We start from the raw sequence: 13,290 nt of genomic DNA, 5'->3' as shown, positions 1-13,290 counted from the left end.
TTATGTTGCCATTCTCTTTGTTTGGTTCCAATAACCTGCTCATCTACTCACGCCTCATCTCGTCCATAAAACAAGAGGCTCCAGAGTACTTCATTGGTGTGTACCCGGCAGCAGCTTTGTGTCAGACAGTGTGACATGGTTGTTGGTATGGGATTGTACATGGTCCTCCACCCAGTTGAGAAATATTTTATCTGTGATCCCCGGTCACAGAGTTGTCTCATGCTGGAGTTCACAGAAACTTCTTTTGTTTTTTTTGTTGTTTTTTTTTTCGTAATTTGTCCCAGCATTTAAAGCGAATGGGACAAAATGCGTTACATCATCTCTGGGTGACAGCTAAGATTGAGTCAGTGTTATTGTACCTTTCCCGGCTGGTGCTGTGTGTAACATTCGTACTGTGGCCGTGGTGGTCGCACCTCGTCTCCGGCGGTGGAGGGTTTGTTTTGGCCAATGACGTCAATCGCTTGGCGAACAGGAGCCGCGACAAATTGACGAGAATAGAGCGGAAACTGATCGGTTTTGGTTTCAACATAAAGGCATCGGAAATGTCCCTTTTTTTTTTTAAATAACAAAAGTGATCATGTTCTTAATGAGAAAGAAACGACTGAATAAAATCTTTAAGAATAAAACTGATTCATAAAAAATGTTCTTTTAGGGTTTAATCTGAGGGCATATGTAATTCTCCCCTTTAGCTGGTGAGTGCTAACAGCAGTTTATTTTACTGTAAAACTTATTTAACAATAAAAAAAAAGGCTCATATTAGGGCTGCAACTGACAGTTATTTTCATTATTATTTGTCTATAAAAGCATTGCATTCAAAATTTCCCACAAACCAAGGCGACGTCTTCAAACGTCTCTTTTTGTCCGACCAAGAGTCCAAAACCCAACGATGTTCAGTTTACTGTGATATAAAACAGAGAAAAACTCCTCACGTTTGAGGAGCCATTTGCTGTGACTAACACGAATATTCGATTATCAAAATATATGTCGATTATTTTTCTGTCAATTGACTTATCAATTAATCATCAAATCATGTCGACTCTCATATATGTGAATGTGCAGTATGCTTTACATTGCACTATGAAACTGTAATTGGTGGCTTATCCACACTCATTAAACAGTGGCCTGCTCCATTTATGGCTGAACGAAGATATTGTCGCTATTGTTGACTCTTAGCGTTTTAGAATCACTGATTATATTTATTGTTACAAGTTCCTCTTTACAGGGAGTTGCACGAGTGTGTCGTTTACATTGTTACCTGCAGTAGATTTGCGAAAAATTCTGCAAACGTTTTGGTGCCAACTGTTAAGGGGAAAACTTCAGCTTTTCGTTGGGGAGCCAAATATGTTTTGGTTGTAGCACCACTCTGCCTAACAAAAGCTGAGAGAAGTATCTAAAGAAACACTGAAGTTGAGAAGAAAGGATTTGAAGATTGAAGACTCTTAGCCAAATAAAAAAAAGCTCTTATCTTCTATGCAGATTATTGATAATTGTCACAGACCTTACATAAAATCTAAACATTCAGATAAACTGCAACCTATCACTGGATAATGCCAAGGGCCTAGGGGGGAAAACGCAGTGTCTACAAACATAATATGTTCTTGTTTCTTCTTTGGCCTTTCAGCACTAAGGATCTACTTTAATAAAATGTATCACGAATTACATACCTGAAAACTCAATTAATAAGATAATAGGATGTCGGAGCATCAAAATGAATCTTTGGATTCCATGAAACAGGATAAAATGGGTAAACTGGGTTTTGCTAAATTTATCTCACCAGATCAGTCACTGCAGTTTTAAAACAAATATATATATATATATATATATATATATATATATATATATATATATATATATATATATATATATATATATATATATAACTTTTTAATGCTAATATACATTTCTATTGTATAACATTTTCTGCAGCAAGGTAAGGAAGTGACTGCGTTTTTGGCTTTGTTATGCACCGGTCTTCAATATGGACTTTGTTTTAAAAAGGCTAACAGGAAGCCTTGTGTTTTATACGCCGACTAATAGTGTGGCTTGACAGTACTGTGAGCAGTCGAGGGAGGAACAGCTGTTCATTGTTGCGAGGAGAGAGTTTATAGTTTGTGCTGTTATATAATTTCGCTTTCGTCGGGTGTCTTGGCGGCTTGTTTCTCCTGCCGTTGACCGCGAGTCGCTCAAGCCGGAATGGACGAACCGAGCGCCAGATATCAGCAGGTACGACAAACTCGGGCCGTCGGTCAGTAGCAAACCGACACGTTAAGCTTTTTTTTTTTTTTTTTTTTTTTTAACGCAACACGTTAACGTCGTTTAACGCCGTAAAGCCGATTAAAGAATCCACACAGTCGCACTAGGTGTGCGGCGTTAGGTCGGTGTCACAACACCTGAACACGGCGGTTTTTCTATTCATGGCGGCCGATTGGGTCAATTTTGTTGCCACGAGCGTCGTTTTCATCGGCAGCTGTTAGCATGCTAGCTGCGCTGACGCCAACGTTTCCGTTCCAGCTAGCGTTTCGGTTCTTTGAGTACTAAGCGGTAGATTTATACGCGAATGTCCACTCGATTGTCTGTTCGGGCGTTTTCAGCTTGTTTCTGAGTACTTAGCAAGTGTTGAATTGTGTCAGGAAAGGTTGCCAGCAAACTAAACTGAGTTTAACGATGACCGTTTGTGTATGCTAACGTCACTTTCCACTACTTAGGGAAAATCAGAATTCAGTGTAAAAATACGCTGTCACAAGTAAAAGTCCTGCGTTCAAAATCTTACTTAAATACAGAAGTATTTTCAGTGAATAATTTACTTACAGTTTAAAAAGTTAAAGTATTGTAGAATGCCGTCTCTTCAGTCTGTTACAAGTTGATTACGTTACTGGAGTAAAGTTACTGGTACATTAATGTGTAAGTAGCATTTTACTGTCTGTGCCTGGTCGTTGTTTTAACCACTTTATGTTCTGTTGGGCAGGTCAGTCTTTAACAGTGCAAAGCCCCAGTGTTATAAAAATAATTCAGGCTGTAAGTGGCCATTTCGCCAGCCTGTTTTTTTTTTTTTGTTGTTCATTTTATTGAACCAGTCTGCAACAAGAAGCATGAAGCCAGTCGCTGCACAAGCACAATTAAGAGAAATGAAACCTGATTTCAGAAACTTCTTGAAACAGTTTGATTTGCCCTGAATACAGGCTGGACTGTTTTCCCTGAACTGGTAGATTTTTTTTTTTTTTTTCAGTAACGTACCGAGAAAACATGGGGACTAAAATGACTTGATGAGATTTTTTTCAAAGAACAAATGCAAGCGTGGTCATATGTTTTGTATGTAAAATCATAATAAAGTGACTAGTATCTAGAGCTGTCACTAAATGTTGTGGAGCAAAAAGTGAAATATTTCGCTTTGAAATTTAATAGAAGAGTAGAAGTATAAAGTAGCATCAAATGGAAATAGGAAAGCGCGAGTATCTCAAAATTGTCCTTAAGTACAGCACTTGAATAGATGTAGTTAGTTGCTTTCCACTGCTGGTAAACATTACTGTTTGGATAGCACATGACATACAGCAGTGGGTGTATTCGCAGGTCATCTAGCTTAACTGCCAAATCTGCCAGCTGACCTGCTTATGGACACTCCTTATTATAAATCTGCTCATGTGGTTGATTGCAGTAATAATTAATGTGCAGACGCATTAGAGACTACTCTGGTACAAAGCCGGCTATGTTCTGTGCATGACTAGAAATGTGGTTTGCAGTTTTGGCAGCGGGTATCCAAGGAAGGAAAGCTGTATTTTTCTATTACTTGTTTTTGGGGTTACTTCTGATACAATTCTTGCGTCACTCTGAGTCTCTCACTGTGTTAGCTGTACTCTGACCATTCACTCTCTAAAAACCTGATCAGCAGCACGTAAATAACACAGTCTCACTTTCTGACAGAGAGGTTCCTGGGAATCCCTCAAGCCTAAAATGGCTTCAGGAGGGGTTTGTGCAAACTGGCAGTTTAGTGCTTTATTCTACGGAATGAATCTCCTTGACAATTTCCAGTCATGGTTTCTGCAAAGTACTATTTTATTTAATGCTTCTCGAAGAACCGTTTACTTGAGTTGTGTTTATACACAGTTGTTATTTTCCAGAGGAAGGTTATTTATTTTAAGCAAAGTAAATATTCATTCATTGTTCTTTTATTATTGGAATGGAAGATATTAATAATCCTCCATAGAAAGGATGTTGAAGCATGCCTCTAGACAAATATAACATTTTTTCATGCTAAGCTTATCTGATTGTGGAAATGACTCACTAGGTTACACTAGCAAGTAATTGGAGCTAATTAATTGGAATTAATTACTTACAAGTGTACCAGTTGCCAGTCACCACTGTCCCTGTTTTCCCTGTAATGTAATTCTATGAGTTTACTGCTGGATATCAGTTCCTTTCTAGGACTCTATAGGAAACTATAGGACCTTTTTAAAACAAAGTGTTACCCAAACCAAAGGGAAAATAAAGGTATTGTTTATTTGTAGTTTAAACCCTTCTAAACCCGTTGGTACTGGCCTTTCCTGGATACTGACAGTAGTGTTAATTGATCAAAAGTGAATTTGTTTTAAAATTCTTGTTAAGCTGAATCAGGAGTGAGGAACAGCTGAGTCTATCTTGTTCAGTGTCTGAGGTGACCGACAAGGCTCTGATCTTGTAATCAATTGGGCTGGTAACGTGATTTCCTGCTTTTAATGACAGAAAGAGAAACTTGCTATAGTAGGTGCTCATTTCTTATTTGTAATGTTCATATATGATCGAAAAACTTTTTTGACCTGTGCCCAGTTTCCATTCCTCTTCTCTGATCAATTGATGCTTCATGTGTCAGTTCCTTTAGGTTGTTGCAATAACCATTTAACTCTAGATAGGCGGTGTGAAGCTTCTTTATCTAAAAGAATATAATCCAAAAGGAAAATGTCCAGTGCTGACAAGTATGCTAGTAGCCTTAAATCAACCAGGAAGTGGTTTTCTGACCTCCCACAGCTGCCCAACGAGGAGGACCCAGAAGAGAGACCACAGGTAGCAACTGACGCTCCACCCCCCTACAACAGCATCACAGTGGACAATGCTGGTAAGACCATGACTCATCCAGAGGTTTCTCCGGTGCTGAGGTCATATGCAGTGCTGCCACATGGGGGAATTTTATTTGTGTCTTGCTGCATGGAGACAACCTGAGGAAACATGATTACTTTAACTGTAGTGTACAGTTTGCAGTTCCACAAGGATAAATAAATATCTTAGTAAATGCAACATTTATTAAAGCAATAATGGCTTTGTTAATGTGCACTCAGTATGGATGAGTTGGACCTCATAATTGTTTTGATTACTCTGGCCATTATCAAGAGATGATAGAGTGGATGAAATAACACACAGAACTTACACTTTTAAGAAGAGCAGATTGTTTTGGAAGGCATTATCTTAAGTTTGATATAATTGTTGACTCATACATGTTTAATCACCTTACAGAACATCAACGGTTACTCAATTTATCGATTAGTTGATTGACCGGAAATTATTCCACACTATTCTGTTGACCAAATAATCATTTAAGTCCTTTTTGAAGCCAAAAAAGCAAACTTTCTCTGGTTGCAGCTTCTCAAATGTGAGAATTGAATGCTTTTCTTTATCTTATCCGAGAGGAAAACCATTTATCTTTGGGTTTTGGACTGTTGGTCAGACAAAAGAAACCATGTTAAGACATCACCTTAGACTCTGGGACACTGCAACAGGCATTTTTCACAGTTTTCTGACATTGTATAGCCAAAATGATTAAACAAGAAAATAATTGGCAGATTAATTGATAATGAAAATAATGGTGAGTTCTAAGTTGCATTAACACTGTAGGGCTTGTCAAACATTTGGTCGGTGAGCAAAATCTAATGCAATAGAGAGCGATGTCCTCATAAATTTGCATAAACAGTACTTTTTTGTAATCTCATAAAGTCTGAGTTTGTCTTCAGTGGTGAGAAGTAGGAAATTCTAATTCATAGTTTCCATTTCCAGAGCTTTTTTTCAATGACCAAACACTTCAAAGGCTTACTGTATGTGAATACATGAGATCGCATGTTAAATAGTGGCTTTGGTTTTGCCATTGAAAATACACTCAGTGGGTACTTTATTAGGGACACCTGTACAGTCTATTGCAATTTAATACAACAGCTCTGCCATAAATTCTACCTTTTTTATAATATAGGTTTATAATTTTCAGTTTTAACATTGTCAAAATTGTGTAAATTCTGTTATGGTTATGATTGAGTTCATAGTTAAAGCTGGTGATGTACTGGACTACGTTATATTGAGAGGTGTTTCTAATCCCAATTTACATACAGGAGAGGACAGAAAATCACTACTACCACTAACTATGACCTCAATGCTAAAACATATAATTTGACATTTTTAATTAATTAATAATTTTTTAATACATATATGACAGTGTAAAAAAAAAAAAAAAAAAAGGCCTTAACATAGGCATCATGAAAGTATACTTTATGGCACATTTGTATTGGATTGCATTAGATCAGGCACGTCTACTCTATAAAGTGGCCACTGAGTGTAAATATGTAATGTAGTTACTAGGCGGCTATCTGCCTTTGCATTAGTAAAACTGCTACCTTTTTGTTTCTAACTGTGCTATTTCTTCTTCAGCCTACTTTGACTACAAGGAAGATGGTGTTTTCCCCAAGCCTCCATCATACAACGTAGCAACGACATTACCTTCCTATGATGAAGCAGAAAGAACCAAAGCTGAAACTACTGTTCCCCTGGTAACCGGAAGAGTGAGCGTCTCTCTCTCTTTTTTTTTTTTTTTTTTTTTTTTTTTTTTAAATTTTTGTATACACACACACACACACACACACACACACACACACACACACACACACACACACACACACACACTGCAACTGTTGCTCAAAGACTTCTTGTGTTGTCTACAAGACAGGAAGTGCTTAGCGCCCCACCACATAGTTTATTTCATTTTGTGTTTGCCGTGTACTTCACTTACCTGATCTGATATCTTTGTCTTTCCTGTATGAACTGCTGCCAGCCTTTGTTACTTGAGTGAACATCTGCAGATTATCAAAAATGGAGAAAAAACATGTTTTATCACTCACATTCAAGAGCATTTTATAATATTTTACTGTTTTTTTTTCACATCATGAGCAATTCAGCCTTTTTTTTTTTTTTTTGCATGTTTCATTCTTCAAGGCCCCCTGAACTACCCTGTGTGCACAATGCACTTTGATTTGTTTCCCCCAAAATGTGACTAAATATTGGTGCAAGAATTGAAAGGTGGAGGAAGCTTCAGAATAAAATAAGGTATCTTTGGGGTTCTGAAGAATCTTAAAAATCATTGAACTCAGTTATCTCAAAAAAAAAAGACCATAGCCGTTATTAAGTATTAAATTTCATTCACAAAGGTCTTGAATATTTTCACTGGTCTGTTACACAGTAACATTAGTGAGATGTTGAACACCTCTAAACTACAAGTGAGACTGGTGCAAAAGTTGATTGTGTGTGCAGGAGGCTTTTTAATCCTTTTTTTTTTTTTAGAGTTTTAGTCAATGCCATCAAACCTGTAGCAAGCAAGGAAAGTACTGGCAAAAATGGGATATAAATGTCAATAAATTCATGTCTGTAATAAATAATTGTAGGCCTTATTGTCCCTACTGGTTTTCCGTCATGCTTTGACCAGTATGAACATGAAAAAGATATAAAATTGTGTTCTATGTGGCATTAAAAAACCCTGGGAAAAAAATGCTGAAGTGCTGATAACATATTTTAAAAAGGTATTGAACCTGTGATGTAGCTAAAGTTAGCCACATAAGCTAATATTTCCAGCCGTACTCTGATTATGTTTTGTCTGGCTAGCTGGTTTTACTGCTAGTTCAAGCTTTGCCACCACATCACATTATACAGTCTCTACTTGAGGATGGCGTTATGGATACTTGCCAGTGTAAAATTTAGAAATGTTGGATAGGCACACTACAAATTGTTGTGAAATGCAGCCTTGGGAATTATCTTTCTATCAGCTATGGGTGTTCACGTTTTAGTTTCCCATGGCTGCAACTACGTTACTAAAGAGCCTTCTTTACTGATATCTTCTTCTAAAAATTACATTAGTTTATGTTTATTATTATACTTTAACACAAATCTTTGATGACACATTTGTTTAGAGAAACATTTGTGTTCTTTTATTAACATCTATATTTGAGAACTCTTTTGTTTCTACTAACGTTGTAGTTGTCGTTTTTATTTTCAAAAGGCAAACCACACCTCATCCTGTACAGCGTGCCAGTAATTTCTAACCTCCTTTGTGCAGGCCTCTCAGAAGGAGCGCATACACAAAAGCCATCTATTTCTCAGCAGCAGAAATTCATACATACTTGGCCGCAGACTTATCTTGAAAGCTGCTGTTTCTGTTTAAGTTGACAGTGAAACAAGAATTTCTTATCTTCTGAAAAATGACAGCTAATCTCTGACCCCTAGTGGTCACTGTGATGCATTGCGCCTTACTGCATGTGGGGCAGCCCTGTTTGATTGCTGGTGTTGTGTTTCTCTGCCACACACTGCCTCGCGCTCAGCAGCAGCCTCAGCACAGGGAACGCCTGGAGACTTTTGACGATGTAATTCGCAGTTCACTGGAGGTAACTGGGAGGAGTCGGAGGAGAGTGTATGATGAGAGAAAGTGTATTTGGTCCTGGTTTGCTGTGTGAAGACAGATGTTCCTACAGTGTTTATGTATTCAGTGCCTCACCTTTCTTTTATGTTTGTGTATTTAGAGTGCTAGCTAGTGCTTAGCTGATAGTAAAATGAGATCCACTGGTTCTCCCAGTGAATTTGACTGATTCCAGATAGTCATTAAATGGGCTTGCTGTGTTGTGATGTTTCCATTGGTCTGTTGGTTGTTTTTTTTTTTTTTTTGTGTGTTGTATCTACCCTCCTTTGTCAGCAAAGCTTGGTTTCCACTAGCAGTGGCTTACCTGTGCTTAATCAAATCACACTTTGATCTTAGTCACTGTGTTGTATTTGTACAATTTGAAATACATCATTGTGAATTGGTTAAAATAAGACAAACTTTATCAAATAGATTGATTTGATTGATCTGTAGAAAGTTTTAAATAAATAAATTAAAGCCCCGGAAAGCTCTGCTACTGCCTGGCTGTGCTGTGGAAAGACTGTTTGAGTGCTTTAATAGCTTAATTTTTGTTTTGCCCTTCTGTTGCTTATTCTATCGCAGGATGAAGACTTTGTGACCAGGGACGATTTTGAAGATGCTGATCAGCTGAGGATAGGAAATGATGGCATCTTCATGCTCACTTTTTTCAGTTAGTCACCCAATCTATTCGTCTCTGTTTTTCTCTTATTACACATTATTATTATTTTTTTTATCTTTAGCTCTTCTCTACATAGATTTGTGCCGGAAAGACATTCTTAGCATTCCCTTTTCCTTCCAGTGGCATTCCTCTTCAACTGGATCGGTTTCTTCCTGTCTTTCTGTCTGACCACCTCCGCAGCCGGTCGCTACGGGGCCATCTCAGGCTTTGGCCTCTCCCTCATCAAATGGATCCTCATAGTCCGGGTATGAGCCCACACGGACGTTACACAGCGAACATACAAACACATAAAATATGGTTTTAGGTATGCAAAAACAACTCAGAAGCCCCAAACACCACTCTAGTATTTTAAAGTTGTTTCTGTAGTGCGCTTTTTCTTCATTCACTTTTAAAATGCAGGGACCATTTGAGTGAAACCAGCGCTGGCCATATTTATTCTAACCAGTCATTTCTGTTGTATTGTTGGGTCTCTAGTTCTCCACATACTTCCCTGGTTACTTTGATGGACAGTACTGGTTGTGGTGGGTGTTTCTGGTGTTGGGTAAGTAGCCAACCGCTGCACTTAAATGAATCAAAAGGTTTTGATTTGCTTGTTACACATTTCTGCTCTCTGAAGCTCCATTGTACCAGTGTTGAGGCATCATTTATTGTCTCTCTAGATAGATAGATAGATAGATAGATAGATAGATAGATAGATAGATAAAAATATAAAAACAGAATAGAGATGATGATGATGATAATGATTATTATATTTCTTCAACTCTTGACCACAGCACATGGAGGCGAATCTGATTTCAAAAGTATTTATTCAACTTCAGCTGTATAGCGTCTTTCAGATCATTGTTTTGGTTTCATGTTCCATAACTTTACTCTTTTGATTCAGTCTCACCATTCTCATACAGCCACTTTTGGCTGTAGCAGGCAGCTGTTTCTGATAAACCCACTGTATACTATCTACTTGGTGGACAGCAGACATACAAGTTAGCTTTGAACATAGCTTTTGAACATAGTGGAGCATTTTGCAGCTAAAGAGCCGGATATTTCCTTCAGGAGCTAGTGGAAACCAAAGAGAGCGGAAAGGTTATGTTAGGTAGACAGAAACATAAATGCTAATGTTGCTCTGTATCTGCTGTATCTACAACTGTGTTTTTTTTTTTTTTTTTTTTTAACATGTCTGTCTTATCAAATTTATAAAGTGCAAACAGGTCAAAAAACTCCCAAAATAACTACTCCTACTTCGCAATTCTTTAAAGTAATTTTGTCCCACTGATCTTGACCAAAACACAGTATGGAATGACGGTCTTTGCTAACCTCAGACTTTTTTGTATCTCTGTAAAGTGTGTCCTTGTTATTACTCATTCACTCACATGTTGCCATTAAGTTCAATGAGTTATGTTAAAGTTCATTTCATATCACCCAGATGAAACTCTGTTCACCCTGTAATTTAGTCTGAGCAGTTCAAAACACCTGCATGTAGTAGTCAGTACCTTAATCTTGAGCTTCCATTGGTAAATGCAGATATATCTTTCGGTTTTTGTTATTTGTTTTATCAGGGTTTATATTGGTCAACTAAAAACCCAGTCAGAGCAGTGGCCACATTTGTCGCTACTGTCACTGTGTGTGTGTATGTGTGTGTATTGCCTGTAATACTAGTACTGTAATACTAGTTAGTACTGTCAATCTCATAGACCCATTTTTCCTTTTCAGGCTTTTTGCTCTTCATACGAGGATTCATCAACTACGCCAGAATCCGCAAGATGGCTGACACCTTCTCCACTCTGCCCCGCACCCGAGTCCTCTTCATCTACTGAGCCCGTAAACCCTCTGTCTCACCATCTATCTTTTTCTCTCTTTCACTGAGGCACACTCTCTGGCTTTTTCAACCAAAACAGGAGAATGGAACTTTTTTTTTTCCTCTGCTTGACATGATTTGGGCAATACATCTGTTGTCCCTTTTTGTTGTAAAATAGTCAACGCTGAGAAATCTGTAAAACCCTTCAATTGTTAGTGGTGAACTGTCAAGTGCTATTTGCAATTACGAAGTGTGTGATGTATAAATTAATGCCTTATTTACTATTTTACTATCTGTTGGTAGCAGCAGCATGCACTGTGCTCCTGATTAGCCACCAGGGGGCAGGCTTGTTTGTATTATTTTTTTTCCACAGGTCTTCAACCTGATGAAGTCACATGTTTAGAAAACGGTGGTTCTCAGCCCAGGGACCAGTGGGTAATTTTTGGGTTATGGGTTGATTTACACTATGTGAAATAATATATTTCAAGTATCAAATTAATGTGTTTTTAAATTTTCTGACCAATACCGTTTGTTCCTTGTGGAATTGTATATAATTCAGGTAATACAAGGCTGAAAAGGGAAAAACATTGGCTTGTTTTGGATTCAGGGGCTAAAATGGTTGAGGACCACTTGTATAGAAGATCAGGGGCCCCGTCATTCCCCAATGCATCTTTCCTTGTGTATTTAAGATTTGTCTATGAACTCACTGTAATCAGAAATGTTCTTTCATTATTTAACATACATGTATTTCAGCAGAGGATTAAAGGTGCAGTGATGTCCAGGGTAGCCAGGAGCCGAGCTTCTGGAGTAGGCTGAGGGTCACTGCCTTTCTCAAGGGCACAGTGATGGGGATGGAATAAGCTGATAAGTCTGTCACTAGTCTGTTCACATGTGCAATCGGACGGTTTTGGTCAAATAAATGATTCCAATGCCCTATCTTAGTCACTGGCATCCCATTGGTTTCCAGTGAGGGGAAAAAATTGATGGTATTTGGAAACCCTGCCCTACAAAGAACAAGGAATATATTAATTCAGAGCAGAGACTTTTTTTTTTTTTTTTTTAACATAACAATGAAATGTTGAAGAGTAATTGTTTTTATGTTTGCCTTCATTCTATTGTAAGTGGAATGATTATTTTTATTGCAAGAATTTTAAGTATCTCGCTTGGAAAATGTTTGCAATTTAAATCTAAAATTAACATTTTGGTACTGAGCTATTTATCAAAAAGTAGTATGGTTCCTGTGAAAATATCACCTGACACCACATCTATTTTTAGTTCTGCTACTTATTCAAGTTGTATGATACCACTTCTATCGTATAGACTGACAGTTGAAGATTTAACATATTCATTTACGTACAAACATTTCAGTCCAGTAGTTCCAGAGTGATTTTACTTCTAAAATGTCTAAATAGGAGAGTTTTGAAAGGTTAAAATCAGCTGCAGAGAGAGGAAGCCTCGCTGACTGCCGTGCTCAGTTACTGACATGAGACGTACTTTTAGTCGGGCTAATTTTAGCACTCACTAGACGCGTGTGTGTGTGTGTGTGTGTGCAAGAATCGAGATGATTTACTGGGGCTGGCTAATTATACATGTCAGCAGTGTTTTTCCTTGCATTTGGAACCGGAAGTAAAGGTCACCCCACCTGGAAGACATGTCACACCTACTAAAACAGTCTTTGGTTTCACTAGAAACTTTTACTGTCACAGAGTGTCACATCATCTCGAATTCCTCCCCACCTGATCGTATAGCTGGATATTGGCCCCTAGTGGTGCTCAGTTGACATGACATTGGCTCCATTCAGTCCATCTTTCACAGGTCACTGGGGTACAGTGTCACTCTCAGTTCATTAAAAGGATTATTTTACAATTTCGGAATACGATCTGTTCCCAAGAGCAGATGAGAGAAGTCAAGAAAACCAGATTTTCATTCAGTTTAAGTCTAAAGGTGTGTTAAGCCTTCTGGTAGGTACTTTGCTGTATACAGGGAATATTATTTTTAAAAACTTCTGCCTTGAGGTCCATATTAAAAAAAAAAAAAGTTTTTAGATTGAGATTTCATGAAAGGAAACTCTAAATCTGACAAGTTTACTACATACTCTAAAGCAACTTCTCAATATTGGTTGACATTTTAAGCTAGTGTTTCTCTTCT

At 37.8% G+C, this 13,290-nt stretch overlaps 1 protein-coding gene across 2 annotated transcripts; it reads left to right on the top strand.

Moving 5' to 3' along the window:
• The first annotated feature begins 2,009 nt into the window (after positions 1-2,009).
• LOC120802319 (NEDD4 family-interacting protein 1-like) lies at positions 2,010-12,078 on the top strand. 2 transcript variants are annotated; one of them, XM_040150003.1, is made up of 7 exons: positions 2,010-2,223; positions 4,999-5,086; positions 6,661-6,779; positions 9,254-9,341; positions 9,471-9,595; positions 9,825-9,891; positions 11,058-12,078. In XM_040150003.1, exons 1-7 carry the CDS (start codon positions 2,194-2,196, stop codon positions 11,159-11,161), a joined length of 621 nt encoding a protein of 206 aa, XP_040005937.1. In that variant the 5' UTR covers positions 2,010-2,193; the 3' UTR covers positions 11,162-12,078. The 2 variants fall into 2 exon arrangements, with proteins under 2 accessions (XP_040005937.1, XP_040005936.1); XM_040150002.1 differs by having other exon boundaries at positions 6,661-6,791.
• Positions 12,079-13,290: the final 1,212 nt, after the last annotated feature.

Source organism: Xiphias gladius, chromosome 17 (genome assembly GCF_016859285.1).
Source record: "Xiphias gladius isolate SHS-SW01 ecotype Sanya breed wild chromosome 17, ASM1685928v1, whole genome shotgun sequence".
Taxonomy (NCBI): Eukaryota; Metazoa; Chordata; class Actinopteri; order Istiophoriformes; family Xiphiidae; genus Xiphias; species Xiphias gladius.
The sequence above is the reverse complement of the archived record's forward strand: the minus strand, read 5'-3'. Positions and strand labels throughout refer to the sequence as shown.

What these genes read in the sequence shown, in the direction of transcription:
- LOC120802319 (XM_040150002.1), top strand. Translation starts at nt 2,194, where the DNA reads ATGGACGAACCGAGCGCCAGATATCAGCAG. An exon ending in CATCACAGTGGACAATGCTG is followed by an intron (nt 5,087 to 6,660) that starts GTAAGACCATGA and finishes TTTCTTCTTCAG; the next exon opens with CCTACTTTGACTACAAGGAA. An exon ending in TTCCCCTGGTAACCGGAAGA is followed by an intron (nt 6,792 to 9,253) that starts GTGAGCGTCTCT and finishes ATTCTATCGCAG; the next exon opens with GATGAAGACTTTGTGACCAG.